This window comes from Emydura macquarii, unplaced genomic scaffold (genome assembly GCF_026122565.2).
Source record: "Emydura macquarii macquarii isolate MOO-44397 ecotype Brisbane River unplaced genomic scaffold, CSIRO-AGI_Emac_v2 contig_3517, whole genome shotgun sequence".
In the NCBI taxonomy this organism is placed as follows: Eukaryota; Metazoa; Chordata; order Testudines; family Chelidae; genus Emydura; species Emydura macquarii.
Genome location: NW_027133654.1, coordinates 6,884,500 through 6,905,595, shown reverse-complemented (window position 1 = coordinate 6,905,595; position 21,096 = coordinate 6,884,500). Strand labels below are relative to the sequence as shown.

Genomic DNA, 21,096 nt, shown 5'->3' with positions numbered 1-21,096 from the left:
AGGTGAACCGAAATACTTTAAAGTAAAATAAAACTGTTTAAGTCTCCAAATCATTAACAGAAATCAAGTATTTAGTTTTGTAATTTTTAAATCTATACAGCTTAATGGTAAACCAAAAAAGAGGCCTACCACCTACAAGACCAGAGTTCAAGTGCTCAGATTTCTGCATTTCCCTGCAAAACTGACACATAAGGCAGAGAAGGAGCTACATTCTTCATTCTGCTTTAGGAGTCCATGATGTCATCAACGGTGCCAGGGAAAATAGGAATCATAAGCAGTGTGTGCATCTGATTCGGCTCCCATTTAAATCAGTCAAAACTCTCACTGACTCAGAGGAAGTCAGATTAGAACCAGATGCCCAAGATGGTGTAAGTCACCACAGAGCCACTGACTTCAGTAGCGCTATTCTAATTCCCAGCAACTGAGAATCTGGCCCTATATCTATATATGCAAAAAATATTTAAATTCACCTTTAACTACTGCCAAGGCCATCAACTACTTCACATCAATTTCATGCATGACAGCAGAGCTAACACACTCATCTTGATAAAGCTTCCTCATTAAATTAAATCAACTTCCTCTTGAAGGGCAAGCCACAGGAGGAAGGCAGATTTTTGCTTGAGTGGGGTTAGGGCAGCCTTGCAGAAGAGACTATCACAAAAATCAACAATTATAAATGAATATGTCTCAATTCTTTTATTCCAAATTTCAAATTTTAGCATTCTTTGTTTTTCAATCCACACATTCCATTGAAACTGACTTATTCATGTCCTGTCCAATTGTTAAAATTATCTTTTATTTTAGGTCCTTATATGGCCCCCATCACTCTCTGTAATTTCTAATGTATTTATCCTCAAAACACCCATTAGGTATTAGGGATGGGGAAAAGTAATAACCCAGTTTTACAGACCAGGAACAGATACACAGAGGCTAAGTGATCTACCCAAGATCACGCAGAAAGCATTTGGCAGAACAGGGAACTGAATCAGGACCATCCAAGTCACAGGCTAGAGCCTAATCATTGGACCACCTTTCTTCTAAAACATGACTACACAAGTCACGTTAACCCTTTCTTGTGCATGGTGTTAAGACTACTTAGATGTTCTCCCAGAAAACCAAGAATATATGTAATACACAGAAGTGATTAATTACCAGTTAGATATTTTACTTTAGCTCGGGCTCTTTCATCTGCATCAAAATACCACACTGTTATTGCGTACCTATAAAATGGATGAAAATACAACAAATGAATTCCAGCACTTTGGAAAACAAACATTACAGTGATGTTTATTTACATAATCTAAATGTTCGGTTTTTTCCCAGCTAAATTTGATAGAGTAAAGATTTCCTAAGAGATGGGGGAAGTAGATTTTCTGTTAATTTTTATTATTTTAATAGAATTGTTATTTGAAAAGACAAAGTGGGTTTGCCATTTGTGCTATAAATCTGCATTTTTCCAATAAATGCTAAACAATTATTACCCAAATCACTTTCAGAAACTGTATTGTACAGTCTGCAGCCATACCACTTTGGGCTTGATCTCATATTTCATAAATTAAGCAGATTCGAGTTTGAGTCATGCTGCAGGAGTCATGCTGGTGATTTACTGGGAGGGAGAAAAAACTGTCCCTTCCAGACAGATCGACCAGCATTCTATAGCCCATGTACTGTGTGATGCGCACTTCAGAAATATTTTAATAGTTTCAGCAGATGGTACCCTTATGAATCAGTAATGAACCAATGCCCCAACAAAGCTTATAGGAGAATTGTGCCTTTGGAGATATAATCTTTCAAACAAGATATAATAAAGAGGAGGTCCTGAAAACAAGTAGTTAAAAATCCCATGGTATTTTTTGCAAAGGTAGTGAGGTGTTAACCTCAATGCTCTAGCCAAATTCTAATTTAGTTCATTACATTCTGCCCAATCAAAAACCCATGAATTTTCAACAGACTTCCTCTTTGATGCTGTTAGAGATAGCGTTGCTGTTCACTGTTAAACAGTAACGCCCTCCATCCCAGGAGCACCTAATTTCGGTAAATGTAAATATGTAGATTGTTTCTCATTCTCTGATATTAAGTGTTCCATATGGAAACTTATTTATGCTTCTAGTTTTACTCTTAACATGTAAAGAGAAACATGAATTCTCTAATTCTTGTTGCTTTCATTAGTAAGGTTTTCTTTCAGACAAACAATACAGCTAAAATATTTCTGCTTGACTTTAAAATGTAATAGTTAAATATATATTGATTTATTTAAAGGAGCAAATAGGTCAAAATTCAATGTCTCAAATGACGTTGTAAAGCAGAATTCCCCTTTATTATGCACCACAGTTTAGTATAGTGGAAAAATCAAAGCTGAAATCAGGTCCAGGTAACTTTGTTATTTGAAAAGTTAGCTAACTTTGTTAATTTTTTTCTATTCTTCACATAAAAACAAGCATATCTGATTACATAAAATAAAATAAAATTTTTTCATACGATCCAGGTACTTGGTTTTGGATGCGAGATTCTCCACAAAATAGATTTTTAGTGAGTAGCAGCAATATCATTAAACTTTCATCATTCTTGTTCTAGAGTTGAACTACAGTAACCTTTGCCACTTTTACCACTAGTAATAATGGGCAACATTAACGTTGAGATTTCTTAACTTCTGAGTACTTAACTATGCAATCACAATATTCATTCTCAATAGGTTTTGACATTTTTTTAAATGGGATTTTCCCTCATCCTTGCCCCCAATTTTTTAATAAAAGAAAAATTCTAGACTATGAAATGTCTATTTGGCTAGATACCATCAGAATGCCCTGTTCTGTGCAAAGTGCACAGTAAATGTGCCAAGGGTTCCTGCAGAACACTACGTCATGCACTTCGCCTGATGTGCTTCTTGCTCGAGTGCACATCTTAGATTAGAAGGTGCATATTGAGTGAGACAGTATTCTTACAAAGTAATTCATCCAATGCACTCCTTACAAGACCAACACATGCACTGTGTGCCCAAGTTAAACTGGCATACAAATACCTACATTCCTTTTGAGTGCTGCTTTAAAAAGTGCTTTTGTTCTGTTAACTGCACACCCAAGATTATCCAAGTGTCTTAAAAACTGCCAAACAGTAAGTAATAAATGTCATCTAGCTTTTGTAAAGGGCCGTTCATCAGTAGAACCTCAAATCACTTTACAAAAAGCCAGTATCATTACCCTGTTTTGCAGGTGAGGTAACAGGCACAGAGCAATGAAGTGACCTGCCCACAGAGCCAGGAATAGATCCATCATCTCCTGACTCCCAGCCACGTGTTGTACCCAGTAGGCCACACTACCTCCCCAAAATCAATATCACAAAACAGTCAAAAGGCTCAATGAGGGCTATTTCACTGGGGTTTTTTCTACCTAATTTCAACTTTCTACTCTCAGCAGTTTTGACTATAGCCATTCCAAAAAAAGACAGCAAGAATTTAAAAACAGGAAAGCATATATTTTCCACCTATGCTTCTTGTCCTCAAAAAAGTCTGAAACATTTTTGCTCAAATTAATTGTCCTTTATGCAAAGAGCAAGGATTTAAAATTAAAATGCTTGGGGCAACATTAAGTATAGCTGTCACTACTAGCATGCCAGCTTTTCCATCTTGGCATATCAAAATGTTATGTGCAATGTGAAACGTGGATTCTACACAATTAATAATTACAATGATTTACTAGTTAAAGTCATCCCGGTGGGTTGGCAGATAGCACTTGGTAATGTCACATTGCAGACATAGGTTTGGCATTGACTGCAGGTATGTTTACCACCATTACTCCTCTGCTGTAGACTTAGTAGCACATCAGTGACAGCCAAGTTCTGTCTGCAATCCAGACAAGGAGCAACACAGTATTCCATGTAATAGAGAGCTCAGTACAGAGGAGTACCTCATCCTTTCCCCCAACCACAGCCACTTTTGTGGGGTAAAGCTGCGAGGGGAAAACAAAATTTTGAAGTAAAACAAAAAGACAGTAACCCCCCCAAATTAAAAGAATGGCAGAGAAAATTGCTATGACTAGCCAAACTCAAACACCTGACGTCTAACTAGGAGCAAGGAGTAAAATTAATACAATATAGGACTAATACAAAGCCATCATTCAGAAGACACACTGATTACAATGAGCTCTGTATCAGGCCCTTTATGAGACGGATACAGCTTTGTGAAGTCAAAATTACCAGTGGTGTCTTGTTTTGAGTATTTATGTGCAAAAAAAAATATTTTTTTTCTGAGTACTCAAAAATGAACCCAGAACTAGATTTTTCCAGAAAGAGGAGAAAATGCATAGACAGACAGACAGCAGCATAGCGGCACTCTGACATTAAGCCTCGGTATCAAGTTTGTAAAGTGGCCTCAAATTGTACAAGGAATGGGCTGTGTTTCAGGCAATATTGTATTCAAATTTCCTCCTCGCTCCTAGTTTATCATTATATATTCTTCCTGCTCTATCAGAAGCTTTGTGAAGTATGTGCTTATATCTCATTCATCTTACCTTGTAGCAAATGCTGGCTGCACTTCATGAGGGTTGCGACGGTCAGACCAGAAAAACAGCAGTCTATCGAATTTGGGTTCAATATCAGCAAATTGGGCTTTGCCGTCTGGAAATATTCGAAGAATACCTCCACTTACCTAAGAAATTTAAAAAAGAATCCGGTCTTAAATATTTATTTACCTTTGTATTTTAGACATGTTGACAACGCACAGCCTCAATCATATATTTCAAGTCTTCTAAAATTAAAGTTCTAAGGATTTTAATAGAGGATGAAAATCTATTAAGCTGGATGGCTGTAGATTCATCATGTTTCATTTTTAACAATAAATCCTAATACTCTTCATCCAGTGATTTCAAGGTGCTTTATAAATACAAAACCCTCAACACCTGTTTTACAGTAACTGGGTTTTGTTTTTTAACCCGTATCCATTTGAATGAGGAAGTGAGACAGACGTTAAGGTGGTGACCGAAACCACAAAGCAAATCAACACAGCCCACAATAGAGTTCTAATTCCGAGTCCTACTAGGTTTCGTTCTCTCCAAGGGCAATTACTGATGTGCTAACAGTAAGTTTAAAAAATGATGAGGCTGTAATTAAAAGTAAGAAAAAGTTGACAATTAATTATTTTTTAAAGCTTTTGAGGCATCATAGTTCTTTGGGTGCCATGTCATTGTCCATTTATTCAAGCTCTTCCGAACTTTTAGCTCTTAAATAGGTGGGTGAGTGTGCATATCTACAGAATATCAACATCAAAAAAATGAGTTAGGGCACGTCTACACTCAATCTTAAATTGACCTATGTTAGGCTGACTTACTGTCAGTGCAGTAAATACCACGGTGGCCATTGTCCACACTACCCTCCTTCAGTCGGTGGTACGTGTCCTCCAGTGACTGAAGAGAGGCAGGGAGCGGTGGGGGAGCCTGAGAGCCTCCGTGCAGCTTCCTGCCAGAAACCCAGACACCCGGGGCTTCTCAGCTTCCCCCCATCGGGAGCAGCAGGGCAGCCGACTGTGGCTTCTCATCTCCAGCAGAGAGATCCACACCCAGAGTCCAGTCCACTGCGGGTCTCCTGGTGTGGCATGGGGAGCCTGAATGGCAGCCCAGGATGAGCGGAGACCCAGCAGCAGCCTGGCTGGTGAGTCAGGAGCCAGCTTTCTTGTCAATTTCACAGCTCCAGTGGAAGTTGCCACTTGAAATTGCCACTACAGCCAACAGCCGATGTAAGGAACGCAACACCGACATAAGCCCTACTCCTCTTATGGAGGTTGAGTTATGTCAGTGTAGTAATTACATCAGCTGGAGCAAGGTGTAGTGTAGACACTGAAATAGTTAGGTCAACATACACTGTCTTACGTCAACCTAACTAATGTAGACCAAGCGTTATGCACATATGAACATTTTTCTAAAGATCCTGTTCTTCTTTGGTCGCATAACCTCATGATAACAGTCAGCTGGAGTGAGTGTATCATCTCCCTAGGTTTTTAGGGAAGCATAGCCATTCTAATACTTCAGTATTTATGCTATTGTGGCAACTCTAGAACAACTGCGATGATGTCCTCAGTGGGCCTTCATTTTCTCCAGAGGAAGATAGAAGTTTTTGTTGTTTATGGGGCGGCTGTGATTCTCTTTTTTTGTCCTTCTGCCTCCTCTCCCCTGCCCAGTGATGCTGCCTTCCTAGCTCACAAGAGCCTGCCTATTCTTCATCCCTGTAATTCCTTCACCCTCCTCCTAGGAGGGCGGCTGCTGCTACTGTTGAGGACATGGGATGGACTGGCTCCATTTCTGCTCCTCCACCAATCTGTGCTTTCCCCCGTGGCCAGACACCATGCTGGTAATTCAGGCGAGGCAGGTCAGCTACAGGTAGGTCAGTGAACAAGAAAGAACTCCCCACACCTAGTGAAAGCCTGCTCAAAGCCATGAGCTGATCTTTGCCCCTTCTCTGTGGCATAAAAAAATCCAAAATAAAATCAAAGTCATTAGTGCTCCAAATGCCAGTCTGGGCAGCTGCTGCTAAGACCCTTAAGTAAACCATGATTTTTAAAGGAAAGTCACCAAAGTGTTCAACCCTGCCAATCTGTTCACAGTTTGAAGGATGCAGTCATGCCAAAAGGGGCTAATAACTAACTTTTTAAATGAAAGAGGTTTACCATTTTGCATAGAGGGGGTCAGAGGTGCAGGTTTAGTGGGCCTGACCTGGCTACTTACACCCACTCCAATTCAGTTTTCAGATCTTCAAATTGTACACAAAGTATCCGATCTACCCCACAGGGCTGTAGTGTAAGTAGACAGTCTCATGAAAACCTCTGAACATGAAAGTTATCACTGAACTCAGCTGTGGCCAGTTAAGCTCAGTGATTTGCATATGAGATCCGATTGGTTAATATTCCTCTTCATTTCAGTTCTCTCACTTTTCAGGTGACAAGCAATAGAAATGTTTTGATTAATCACATGGCTTTTCAGACAATCATGAGTGAGCATTTCTTCTGTACATAATAGGGAATAATCTCTGCATAACTGACTGCATTGCAGAGGGACTAAGGAGCAATCTGTCAGGGTCTGAATTCATGTTAACAGCTTCACATATCTTGTTCAGCTATACTGACCCATGATTAGCTACCAACACTTCCATAGAGTTAACTGCACCTGTACATGTTCAAGCCCCAAATCCTAGAGAGTAATTAGAAAATTACTGGCTAAAAGCCAAATGGAGATTTTTATTAGGTCCTGCACACAGAATGATCAGAATAGTGATAGCTACAGGCATCTAGTAGTCTATGGGCTAGTTTATATCACAAAGGCTTTGCCAGTATAACTATATCAACAATATAGTGGAGACATATCTTACACCATCAACAAGATTCCAGTCAAGGGAGACATCCTTCAGAACCTGAATTTATTAATTATGCCTTAAAGTAATTAAATTATAAATTCATGCTGTCAGTTTCTCCAAACAAGAAGGGTGAGGATGTTGAAAAAGCTGGAAATGCAAGAATCCCACAAAGGCATCAGCACTGAGTAGTTAGGAGCTGCACTCTCACACTTTTCTTAATCTAGCTTGTAAACAATGCTGCACAATACTCTAATTCTAAACAGATGGCACTAGACACCATCCAAATTCTTTAAGTTATTCTAATGCACCTTTACTGGAAAAAAAGTGTCAAGAAAAGGGCCTTTATCATCTGCTTAGCAATTTTCTACTATAATTAGGTCCTTTAAAGAGTATTAGACAAAATAAGTACATTAGACTTCCTCATTTTATGAGCTCATAAAGGATCTTTTCTGAGCTTGTAGGTCTGGTCTATAACATGTTTTTGTATGGTATAAATATTTTGGTTGGAGGTGTTTGTTTGTTTTTTAAATAAAACAATAGTTACACCAGTACAACCCTTCGTGTGGACACAGTTATAACACCATGAAGATGCTTTTTTGCCGGTATAGCTTATTCCTCTTCCTGTATTAGTCCAAGCTATATATAAGGCATCTTCATGGTGGTATAACTGCATCCATACTAGAGGGGGTTGCACTGCTTTAAACTATACTGATATAGGGTATGTCTACACCATGGAGTGAAGTCGATTTAATTTCAGTCAACTTTCACCCACCAAACTTACAAAGTTGGAGGCGCGTGATCACACCACGTGCATTGCACTGAAGGTTTGCGTCCCCACCAGCCGCGCTTGCATCGATAATCAAAGCAGTGCACCGTGGGTAGCTATGCAGTGCCTTTTGGGAAAGCTGTTGTCTTCCCATGTTGCAACATGCTCCCTCTCCTCTTGTCCAAAACAAACAGACGAATGTTTTTGTGTGCCATTTTTCCAAACCCATCTCTGCCGTGCGCATGCCATTGCCGGAGAGGCATGGAGCCCGTTCAGCTCTGCACTATCATCGTGAGCATCACAAACACCTCCCGACTTATCCTGCAGTATTTTCAGGGTCGAGACAGGAGCTGCAGCACTGAAAATTGTGATGTTACTGAAGCTGCCCTGCTACAAGCCATAGAGTGGAAACATTCCTGTTTGCTGCATGCAGCATCTTCAGTCAGTGGAGTACCACTGGTCCCGTGAAACAAGCAGTGACTGGTGGGATTACAGCGTTATGAAGGTGTGGGATGATGAGCAATGGCTGCAGAACTTTCGTATGCGAAAGGTCACTTTCACTGAACTTCGCGCAGAGCTGTCCCCAGCCCTGAAGCACGTAAATACTCGCTTGAGACCTGCTGTGACAGTGGAGAAGTGAGTGGCCATTGCTCTGTGGAAGCTGGCAACCTCAAACTGCTACCGGTCAGTTAGGAATCAGTTCGGAGTCGGTAAATCTACTGTGGGAACTGCTGTGATGCAAGTGTGCAAGGCCATGAATAGACTTCTACTAAGAAGGGTAGTGACTTTGAGAAACGTGCAGGACATAGTGGACAGGTTTGCCACAATGGGGTTCCCAAACTGTGGCAGGGCAATTGATGGGACACATATCCCTATCTTAGCACCGGACCACCTTGCCACAGAGTACATAAACCGAAAGGGATACTTCTCAATGGTGTTGCAGACCCTTGTGGATCACAAGGGACATTTCACCGACATCAATGTGGGGTGGTCTGGAAAGGTGCATGACGCATGCGCATCTTTAAGAACTTAGGTCTGTTCAAAAAGATGCAGGCGGGCACTTTCTTCCCTGACCAAAAAAATAAATATTGGTGATGTTGAAATGCCAATAGTGAACCTGGGGGATCTTGCCTACCCCTTGTTCCCCTGGCTAATGAAGCCCTACACTGGGCACCTGGACAGCAAGGAGCATTTCAATAATAGGCTCAGCAAGTGCAGAATGGTGGTGGAATGTGCATTTGGCCATTTAAAGGCAAGATGGTGCAGTTTGTTTGCTAGGTTAGACCTCAGTGAATGCAACACCCCCACTATTACCTCTGCCTGCTGTGCGCTCCATAATGTGTGTGAAACAAAGGGAGACAAGTTTCCACAGGGTTGGGTCATGTAGGCTGATAGGCTGGCCGCAAATTTTGAGTAGCCAGATACCAATGCTACACTGAGAGCAAACTGCAGAGCGCTGCACCTTAGGGAAGCACTGAAAACCCATTTTTGTAATAAACCGCAGTAATGTACGTCTGTCAGTGCTGTGCCTTCCTTTCCCCATCCCCCACCATCGTTCCCCTCCCCTTCTTTCCCTGCCGACAGTCCCTGAGCTCTCAATGAATAAAGAGTAATGTTTTTTAAAGCAGAAAAGTTTTATTGGTGATCCATTACAGTGGGGGGGCATTTAACATTCTCATAAGGCTGTTTGGACATCCAGAGCAAAGTGTGACTGTGCAAACAGCAAAGCACGCACATTCCCAGTTCTTACAGGGGCCGTCACCTCTTTCTGCTCCCCTCTGCCAGTGTAGAGTGAAGCACGTACTGCATCCTGCTCAACCTCCTCTTAGAGGACTTGGGCGGTTGGGGCCTGGGAAACAGCTTATTGGTTGAGTGTTTTGCAGGGGCTGCAGAGGGAGTCTGTCTTGCTGCTGCTCTTCCTGGAGCTCTACCAGATGCCTCAGCATGTCTGACTGACCCCTCATAATATGCAACATCTCCTGTTGTGTTGCACGCTCCTGCTCCTGGGATGATTTTCTATTTTCCATGTTCAGTTTTACTGACAATAACATCTTCCAAGCTCTGAGCTCTATATCAGCAGTCGCGGAGGCGTTCATTAGTTTGTTGAACACATCATCCAGAGGTTTTTTTCCCCACCTTCTAATCTGGGAAAGGCGCTCTGCAGGAGTAGAAGCAGAGGTGAATGAAGGCCAAGGTGTCCACTGTAAAGAAAACAAAGCACAAAGTTTCCATCGTTAGCTCGTCCCATAGACAAAAAAAAAAATGTTACAATGTAAAAAGAATTCCCCTTTTCACAAGGCAAAGCCAGACCCGCATAACAATCTGTACCTATTACACAGGTCAGAGTGGCATTCCAGCCACCCAGCCCTTGCATCCATTATAGGGAAGTCTCCATAGCACTAAACTCCCCAATCCACACTTAACCAAGGAGCAGGATCATTGGGCTCCCCTTTACCATCCCAAAGACAAGTTTGGGAGAAGGTGGTCCAAAGGGATTGGAAGAGGGTGTGGGTGAAGTGTCGCTGGAGAAAAAATAGGGGATCCGTTTCCGGACACCTAACACCCATGGCAACAATGTCATAGCTAGGAATTGTCTGTGCTGGGGCCCAGGACACCGTCCATGTCGGGGAATAACACGCAGTGACTATATTGTTCGTGTACTGTAAACTTGTACCATCTTCCCTAGGTGACAATGTGTGATATCAGACTCCTGAGGGTAACAGAGGAGGAAAGGGAAGATTTGCTGCAAGCATCTGGGTACAGGCCTGGACCTTATACTGCTATGCTGTGTTCCACAATGATGCTCATTTAATAGTGGAGTGGCAGAGAAAAGTATCCTACTGTGGCAGAAGGAATAAGGCTACCCTTCCCAGAAACCTCCTGCAAAGGATTGCTGAGTACCTACATGAAAGCTTCCTGGAAATATCCACGGTGGATTCTCGGAGCATGCCTGTGCACATAAATAGTCTGTTCCAGGGGTAACCCTCTGCTTAAGTGGTCCAACACCCAGGAAGCCCATCCCCACAAAAACACAAACTCCTTTTTTCTAAGAAATAAGAAGGTGGGCTGGGGCTATAACCACAGAAATGCGATTTGCTATACACACTCACCAGATGTGCCTTCCCTGGCATCAGTCACGCTGTCCTGTGTCCGGCTGGGCTGCTCTGGGTAACAAACAAGTCCTGGCTCTCAGGAAGAATGGATATCCTGCTCGCCTGCCCCCTGTTCTCCTCATCCTCCTTGTCCAGAGTCTTCCTCATTCATCCCGGACTGGGATTCTGTAGAGGTATCTATGCTGCATGGCGGCACAGTGGTGTGGTCATCGCCAAGAATCGCATGCAGCTCCTCATAAAAGTGGCATGTCTTTGGTGACGAGCCAGAACGACTGTTCGCCTCCCTAGTTTTCTGAGATGCCTGCCTCAGCTCTTTGATTTTAACACAGCACTGCTAGCATCCCTGTGGTCCCTTCTCCACCATACCATGCAATATCTTCTCATAGATATCCAAATTTCTTTTGCTGGCTCAGAGCTGAGCCAGAACAGACTCTTCGCCCCACAGGCTGATGAGATCCAAGACCTCAGGTCGACTCCATGCTGGAGTGTGTTTGGGGCATGCAGTCACCATGAGCAGTTCAGCTACAAAGCTCTCTCCACATTGACCAAACAGGAAATGGGAATTCAAAATTTCCCAGGGCTTGAGGGGAGTGGAGGGGCTGTTTCCTGCCCACATGGCCGCAGTGCAGCAGAGTGCAAAGGCCCAGAGCAGTCACAACGGAGCATTATGGGATACCTCCTGGAGGCCAATGACGTTGATTTACACCGTGCTTTGCCTACAGTGACGGTCATTCAATCCACACAATACGACTTCAGCGCTACTCCACTTGCGTGAATTTTACTGCAGTTTAGGTCAGCGAAAATGACATGTCAATGGAGATGCATACTTTATGTGGTCGATGAAAAGCGCATTCCATCAACCTACATTGCGCCAGTGTAGACCAGGTCATAGTTAAAGTGGTACAACTTGTGTGTTTAAACAACTCCTTAACCTTCAGCTTCTCCCTTCCAACCCACACTTCCCTTTAGGCAGAATGGGTGTTGGCTACTGTTTAATAGCCATCTTGACTCAAAAAAATAAAAAAAGCACATACACTACAAAGTTGAAACAATTGCAAATATAGTATCTTTCAGATATACTTCCATACTGAATCTCATTAACATATTTCCCTCTTCAGTTACTTTTTGTTTAATATCAATTGGGAAAGAGAGGTTTGTTCTGTTTAAGTTATATAAATGTGTCTGCATACATATGCTTATCATAATTTAGATATCTGGGGTACTCAAATACTAGTGTAATTGTTTATTTTATGTCAAATAAGATATACAAAGAGTATGCCATATTAATATTATTAGTCCCTTCCTCCCTCCTACTCCAGTTTGTTTTGTCAATATCCTTCAAATCTCTGAAACAATACCACCTAGTATTTGGTACACATCATTAAGGTGTACAAGGAATTCTACTATTTTATTCAAAGTAAATGACAGAGCTCAATGAAAGCTTGAGAACCATGAGCAAGAATCTCACACGCACAAAATTGTTATATAGGAAGAGAAACTACATACCTTGGCATCCCAGTCTTTATTAAGATAATATATACATGTGACACATCTTCCATCTCCATTTGGATTATCAACATGACGCACATATCCTGTTCCATTGCCTGGATAACAAGCCACCATTGCCTGCAATCAAAGAATCACCATATAAACAAAAGGGACATTTCTCCTACCTGTAAAAATGGATTTCTGTACTTCAGTTCATACTTGAAGCTTTTACTCTAACTCACACCTGTTAGTAGGCATCAGCACCCATTGACAGTTCTCTGAACTGGTGTAGCTATGGAAACAATTTACAAGTATGATAAACATTCTCTTTACTTTCGGCTCCACAAGTCCCAACTCACTGAAGGACTCTGAATAGCAATCCTTGACAGGAAATATCAAGCAGAACAGTTTAACTTCTTACTCCCTATCTGCTTGAATAATGCTACAACAATTGAATTGAAAACAAAGCCTATGTTACAAAAAGTCATTATTCCTTCAAAATATTTTTATATATGTAAACAAACCTACTACAGAAGATCCTCCACTGCACTTTCTAATTCAGTGTTTCTCAACCTGGGGGTTGTGACAGTTTTAGAGGGGTCGCTGGTATTGGGGGTGGCAAGAAAGGCAATTGCCTGGAGCCACAGGGGCGCCATGAAACTAAGTTACATGCCTCAGCCCCGTGGGGGTGGGACTCAGGCTTCAGGGGTACAGTAGTTTGGAAAGGTTAAGAACCACTGTTCTAATTGATAGTTTGTCAAGATGGGTATGGACAAATGGCAGATTCCATGGAACATCCAGAGCCAGCAGTAAGCACCACAAAATTTGGAGAGCAGAAGTGCTTTACAAATGGAGTCAGATGCTAGTTACATTGGCTAGGTTTGTGCAATCCAACAGTCCAAGCCAACTATTACTGAAGTAAATAAGAGAAATTTCAATTACTTTAATGGGAACAGAAATGGGCCCTTAGTTCCCTTTTGCAGGCAGTTTCACTTCAAAAGTATTCCTTCTCTGCAACACCTCTTGTTAAAGAAAAACACATAAAATAAGAAAAAGATAAGAAGGACGATGAGATGAAAGGAATAAAAACAATGTGCAGAGGAAGAAACATGAAATGATGCAAACAGGATGACAATGTAAACACCAAAAGGAGAACCTGGAAATGCTCTACTCCAGAACATCTGTAACTATCAGTGTCCTGATCATTCTGTGGACAAGGCACATGGGAGGTTTCTCAAGAACAGTCCTAAATCTAATCCTCTGCTTGTCTGATCTTCTCTCATTGAGATTCCCCTCAGTTGCAGATGTCAAGACTAGCTAATATTTCAGTGTATATCCCCAGAAAGAGTCTAAATTACTTCTGGTTGGTTTATGTTGCACCTTTTCCAGCTTTGTGGTGTTTAGGCTACAGCTGTGTTCACCAACATTCCTGCTTTTCTGAGTTCTTCCTACTTACTTCTGAGCTTCCTTAAATAAAATATCTTGAATTCAAGATTTCTAATGTTATAATCACAGAATTCTAGAATAACTTTTACAAATTAGGGCTTGTCTACACACAGAAGCTGCACCACTAACAAAAGACGCAATGTTAAACAAGGGCCATTCTGTAAGGACACACATCAGTTTAAACCTGTCTTATACTGGGTCAGCTTGCACCTGGAATTCTAAGCTATGCTAAGTCTCTTCTCTTTCACTTGACAGGTGTTGCCTAGCACACGCAGTACAATAATTATAACTGTATGTTTGTTTCGGCCATGACTCATGACAGAAACCGACTTTAGGGCTTTTAGCCCTGTTTAAAAAAACGTATCTTGCTCAACCCTTTACTAAGATACCTTCATGATTTTTCTTCAGATGTGGCTTTATATTTGTCCAATATAGTGAAGTATGCTTTTAAAAGTTTTCACATCTTAAAGTTTATACATTTTTATTGTGAATTAGGTATCTGAATTATTTCTCATAAGCAATTTCACATGAAAATCTAAGGATTTTATACTGCCAGCAATCACTGTAATACCCAAATACCTATAATCGTACACCATATTTTTAATTTTTCCTTTAAACTAAAATTATGACTTCTGCAAAGGGTAAGATAGCTTTTCATTTTCCCTGTGACAAACTAGCCTTAATGAAGGCCCATTGTCTGGAGATCCTTTCCACGCCTAGATATCACTGGTAAGTTAAACTAACAAATTTAGCTCAGAATTTCAAACCCTAACCCCAACATTTTCAAATAGCTGAGTAAAGTTTCAGTCATACCACTCTTATAAATCAACAAGAGTTGTACAGCTTATGCCTTGCTTAACGCTTTGAAAACATATCGTTCGCAATTTGAAATCTTTCAGTGCATGCTTTTCTGGCAGTATATTTTGATATTGTGGTTGGGAGACTATTTCTGAAGGCGAAGCTTTTTTAAAAATTTTTGTTTCTATAATATAGACAAACACAGGGTATTACAGAGTTTGTTCCAAATGCAAGAAATTGCTGTTTGGCAACATAGACTGGAGGATATTTTAATAGCAGGTTTTAAAAGCATTTAAGGTTCATTCAGTAAAAGACTATTATTACAGTCTGAAGTTTCCATGTGTTAATTATGAATGGGAAAGAGGATCTTGCTACGAAAGTAAAAGCCAACCTACATATTTTAACATTTAAACACATAAATATAGTCCTATGTAGAGAAATTAGAATATACCCTTTGTTAAAAATAAAAATTAATGTAGTGTCAGCAAATACAAGTTTAAAATTTGGTGACTCTTAAAGCAGGGACCTATGCATTAGAACCTCAGAGTTATGAAGACCTTGGAAATGGAGGTTATTCGTTACTCTGAAATATTTGTAACTCTGAACAAATCATTACGGTTGTTCTAAGTGTACAACTGAACATTGACTTAATACAGCTCTGAAATTTTGCAGAAGAAAAATGCTACTTTTAACCATCTTAATTTAAATGAAACAAGCACAGAAAGTTTCCTTACCTCGTCAAACCTTTTCTTTAAAACTTTCCCTCTTTTTTTAAATAGTTTATATTTAACACAGTACTGTACTGTATTTGCTTTTTTTTGTCTCTGCTGCAGCCTGATTGCATGCTTCCAGTTCCAAATGAAGTGTGTGATTGACCAGTCAGTTTGTAACTCTGAGGTTCTACTGTAGTCACATTAATGCAAAAAGCTAAGTGAATATAACATTACGACAGAAGTCTCAGCCACAAAACCCACAAAACACAGAATTTGATTAAGGTTCCCACAAAAACCTAGTCCCTTAAATGTATTCACTATTACAGGGTCTCACATTGTGTAAACATATTACAAAGAGAAATGTGACCTAATATTTGGCAAGGTCAACACATATCACTGTTGCCACAGGAAGATTAATTCAGTATTGTTTAGATTTTGTGGGTTTATGATACCAAACAATGTCATATTAGTGTTCTGTAATTTCCTGTTTTTATAAAAACAGGAATTAATGGCTGAAAAATGAAGCTAGTTTTGAAAAGGAAGACATTTGGCTTCCGTGGAAAGCCAACCTCTCTTGAAAAATGTCATTCTACCACAAAACCGGTATCTGGTCTTCTAGAACTTGTACAGTTTTGAAAGCTGAGTAAAGTTTTTGCTGGAGCCAGCCCCACCCACACCTATCCCTAGCTGTTATTTCATCTGCACCGCTATCCAAATTTAAAGAAATATTAAAATATATAAAAATAGTAAGTTATTTGAGATGTTTGGATAAGAAGCACCATGTAAGTCCATTACAGTTATTACACCCATACACCCAGGTAAAACGGATACCACTAAATTCACATAACAGAGCCTATCTGTTTATATTTTCTCCTAAATGACTTGAAGATCATTCACTGAGTCAATGAGAACCAAGAGCAAAACCTATGAATCCTGCTTCCCGTACCAGTCCCATTTAACCATAAGAAAATACTCCCTCAAAGACACTTAAGCGCATGCCAGGGAAGACAAGTTATGTAATTAGAATAGCATAGCTTCTATAAAAGTTTATTACTTTGGAAAGAAACCAAATTAGCAAGTTACAGGGAGATTCTCCTCATTTACTGTTTCTTGACTTGATCCAGGAAACTGGATCCTACAATATTCATTCTGCCTATTGAATCTAAAGGAAAGCCTTCAGCCTCAAAGCCATCTGAAGACACACAGACCCACCAGTCCTATTTAAGACAGTATAATGGAGACCTCCTTATCACAGTCTAATCCAGTGTTTCTTAACCTGGAGTTTTAGAGGGGTCGCAAGTGCAGAGCTGGTATTGGGGATGGCAAGAAAGGTAATTGCCTGGAGCCACAGGGGCGCCATGAAACTAAGTTACATGCCTCAGCCCCGTGGGGGTGGGACTCAGGCTTCAGGGGTACAGTAGTTTGGAAAGGTTAAGAACCACTGGTCTAATCCCTTAATGTAGGATTTCCAATAAACATGCTTAAAGTCAATTGTCAGTCATGCTTGAGTGTGTTTTTTGTAATTCATGTGAATCTAAAATACTGTCAATGCTTAGAAACCAAATTAATTTATTTTGACTTTAGAATCTATTGGTAGCAGAAGCAAAACTTGAAAAAAAATAGTTTTGCTGTAAGTTTATCTAGCTAATATATACTGATCATTATCAGTAACTGTGACTCAGCATTTAGTAGCAAAATGGAAAGCAAACAAAAGCAAGTACAGTAGTACAGAGTACAGCAGAGTATAACAGAAGAGTACAGTAATCCCAAAAACATACCCTAAATAGGTAAAGAGAGAAGCAGTAAAATATGGTATAATAATAAGTGGCTTGAGACAGAGTCCAGAGCTATAGACCAAAAACAATGAGATCAAACTCCTCTTGCTATCATCTAAACAAAGTAAAAGTTGGATTACTTTAAGAAATCAGAGATGGCTGAACTAGTTTGGATAAAAAGAACATACTTAACCAATATTTAAACAAAACCAAAGCCTCTGTTTTTGAACCAAAGTTCAAAAAACTCTGGCTAACAAATTATACTTTAAAAATTTGTGCATCTACACTTCCTGGTTCCATCAAGGACTGAAAACAAAAATGTTACAATAATACTGTAAAAGGCCAATTTGTGATCTCAATGTTTGAGTGCTCACTCACTGCAAGCAAATCTCTAAACCTTTGGTGGGCACACCTTCCTTGTCAAAATTGGCAGACGTTAAAAGCTTTTTTAGAGAATGACTATGGCTGTATTTATCTTTATTTATTTTTATTGTTGATGTGGGAAGTTTATGTCTATTTCTTACTTTGGACTCTCCATCTCCATATGTCTAGGGCAGACAGACACAAGGTTCTATTTATTTATTTTTAGCACCTCAAAAGTTTGTAATTACCAGAAATAGGATCTCCTATACCATAACAGTTACAAACATAATCCCTAGTTGTGTGAACATCAACACCAGTAACCTTAAAACAAAAACAAAAAAACCAACAGTAGAATAGGGCATTTGTTAAATGTTCACCTATAATCTGTAATTAACATTTTAGTGTTTTACTTCATACTGGAAAAATTGGACACAGTTTCCACAGAAAAACAGACACCCCCCTCCAACCTATTCCTGCATTCATTAACTTGGAGCTTTTTCCCACCCAAGATTTTGAAATAGTTTTTAGAAATCTATACTATAAATTTTAAGTTAACTGGCTTGTATAAATACCAAATGTATAAAAGTGTTCCACTTCCTTCAAAACCCACATCTAGTACCAGTGCCCTCTTTATATCCAAATAAGCACATTTCCTTCCCTGTAGTACAGAACTCTGAGGCCTTTTCCTGACAGTCTTTGATAATACAAAGTAGACATTTAAGACAAACAAATTTAGTCTCTCTGCAATAACCAAAAGTGGATGGCTAAGAGACTAGAAGTCAAGTCATGCATTTCAAACCTACACTAGACTCCTTCTGAGTACCATTCTTGAATAAGATATTACAATCAATATAGGGAGTTGTGTGTAAAATTAATGGTTTCCCCCACATATTCACACACGTTATAAAAGATTAGCAGGATGATAATTCACTATTTCCTAGTACCAGTAGACACTTCATGAATAAAAGGAACCACTAATACTGGCTTTAGCCAGGTGCTTCATTCTTCTTTTAAAACTGTTATTTCTGGTTAAAAGCACAACAGGAACTTTAAAACGGGGATCTAGGTTACAAGCAAGCTTTCTTGACTTAAATAAAAGTTCTGTGCAAGGAGGTCTAGCAGACTTGGACCCAACTTTAATAGTAAGGTTATATTAGTAGAGGTTGTTTGTTTTAAGACTACATGTAAATGTATGAGGTATAGAGTGAATATGTGAAAAGAGTTTAAGATTACATAATATACGTTTAGAGCCCAAGTCAAAGTCTCAGAGACCAACTAAAATTCTTAATGAACTGAAAGGCTTGCTGCTATAAACACACCTATTTAAAACTGATATTCAGCACAAATGTGTAAAAAGCACATTTACAAGTGGACAATTTGTATATATTGTACATCATTTAATGCTGCCAACATCTGTGTTCCAGTCTAGGCATATCATACTATACAATATTTACTCTGATTATCTGGGTTATATCTTGGTGCTTATAACATTTTTGAATGAAAAACTAGATAAAATATAAATAGTAGCTGATCAAGTATGTGGAAAGGTCAGGATGGATAAAAACCATTGTTTGTTAAACATCTAAAAAAAATCAGATTTAAAAAAAATATTTTTTATTTAAATTAAATATGGGGGGTGGGGGGGGGGGTTAAAAATATAATGAGCCTATGTTAAGGCCTAAATTTACTATAATCTATTAAAATAACGTAGATTAAATAAAAGTAATATTAAGCAGTTCAAGTTGCTGCCAAGTTTTAAAGAAAATCAGCCACTGAACTGGTGGGAGTCATTGACCAAGCATCTGGAATCAGTATTTGCTGGTGGATTAAACCAGCTTATGACAGCAGTAGCCTCTCCTACAGGAGCAAAGAAAACACCTTCATTTCAGTTTTTTCATCTAGGTCAGTTCAATGACTAATTCATTCAAAGATGAGAAAGCAACTGGGAGTTGCAAAAGAAAGAAAAGCTGGTTTTGACTCTTCTGATCTATGAATAAAAAGCTAGATGTGAGAGGAGGTCTACCAGTTCTAAAACCTTGAAGGATATGATGACTAGAAACAATCAGTTCAATTCACAAACTTCTGGTAGCACCACTTTTGTTTAATAATTCAATTAGTTCTGAATGCAAAACATTTTTATAGATTCTCTTATGCATTCAGTTTATTTATAGTAGTTTTATTTAATCAATAAACATTTTAAAATGTTTGTGCATTCTAAATTGAATTTGAACTTCCATCCAAACTGAGCTTTGATGCAAATGATAATTAAAAAATCCCAAATATCTAGTAAATAAAAATAAGTATCACTCATCATTTATAACACAATAAAAATGCAAAAATTAAGAAGCTGAATAGATGTAGTTAATCTATATAAATGATTAAATAAATGTGTAAGATATACTATATCCTCCTTGGTAGCAAATTTAGCATCCAAATTTAGGCTATAGGCTATATTACATACACAAATGCAAAACACCCTATTTAATGGATATCTACCAATGAGAATCAACCGCTCCTTAGGAAAATAAGAAGTACAAATGCAAAAAAAGGATTAACAGAGATTATTTAAATCAAAGTTTCCTGAGTGCTGCATGATTCAAATCAGTAATTTACACTAGTCCACCCTGAGCACAGTAATACCCAAAAAGAGAAACTACTGCTTTAAAATAATGTTAAATTGTATTTAAATCTGACAAAACAATATTTGTGACCACAGAGAAACATACAGCCTAATGGTGATGACATTCCACTTTATAAGTCTCAATCTGTAAGATATGTCTACACAGAACTTTTCTTTACTTTCTCACCATCACATGTGCAACCCCACTAATGGTAGAGGCAATGGAAATTTCTAGCATAGATAAGTGGTTTTTCTATTATATCATCTCATCCTACTCAGAGCAAGTGAAAGTACAGTGGCAGAATGCTGGTAGCTTATCTACACTAGCTTCTTTCTTTCTTACAAATAAACAAAACTGCCACCTTAGCACAGATAAGCCAAAATGCTGGTCATGGCATGTGCTGCTAGCGTAAGTTTTGATATTAGCATTCAAAAGTAGCTTCCCTCAGAAATTATTATTTTGCTTCTTAAAACCAGAGTTTAAAGGTAAACATTTTAACCAGTTCAGACCTTCACCACTGAACAACGACAACAATTTAAATCCTGGTTTAAAGGAACAAAGAACAGCATGTGTTACTGCCTGGAAACCATCAATCCAAACAACAGCACAAACCTAGTGGGCAAGAAACCGTGTAAGAGGTACTTACCTTTGTTCCCCACAACTTCAGCACTCACATCT

The 21,096-nt window shown here is 39.3% G+C and overlaps 1 protein-coding gene across 3 annotated transcripts in view; it reads right to left on the bottom strand.

The window, feature by feature from the left end:
• The window catches only part of EGLN1 (egl-9 family hypoxia inducible factor 1), a 48,889-nt gene that overhangs the window by 3,128 nt on the left and 24,665 nt on the right, over nucleotides 1-21,096 (bottom strand). The window contains exons 2-4 of one of the 3 annotated variants that reach the window (XM_067535746.1): nucleotides 12,721-12,840; nucleotides 4,506-4,642; nucleotides 1,153-1,220 (exon numbers count right to left, since the gene is read on the bottom strand). In XM_067535746.1, the coding sequence (XP_067391847.1) occupies nucleotides 1,153-1,220; nucleotides 4,506-4,642; nucleotides 12,721-12,840 (325 nt within the window). Of the gene's footprint in view, nucleotides 1-1,152; nucleotides 1,221-4,505; nucleotides 4,643-9,732; nucleotides 10,303-11,211; nucleotides 11,397-12,720; nucleotides 12,841-21,096 lie in introns of those variants that run through there. The other 2 variants (XR_010917569.1, XM_067535745.1) reach the window with 2 other exon arrangements.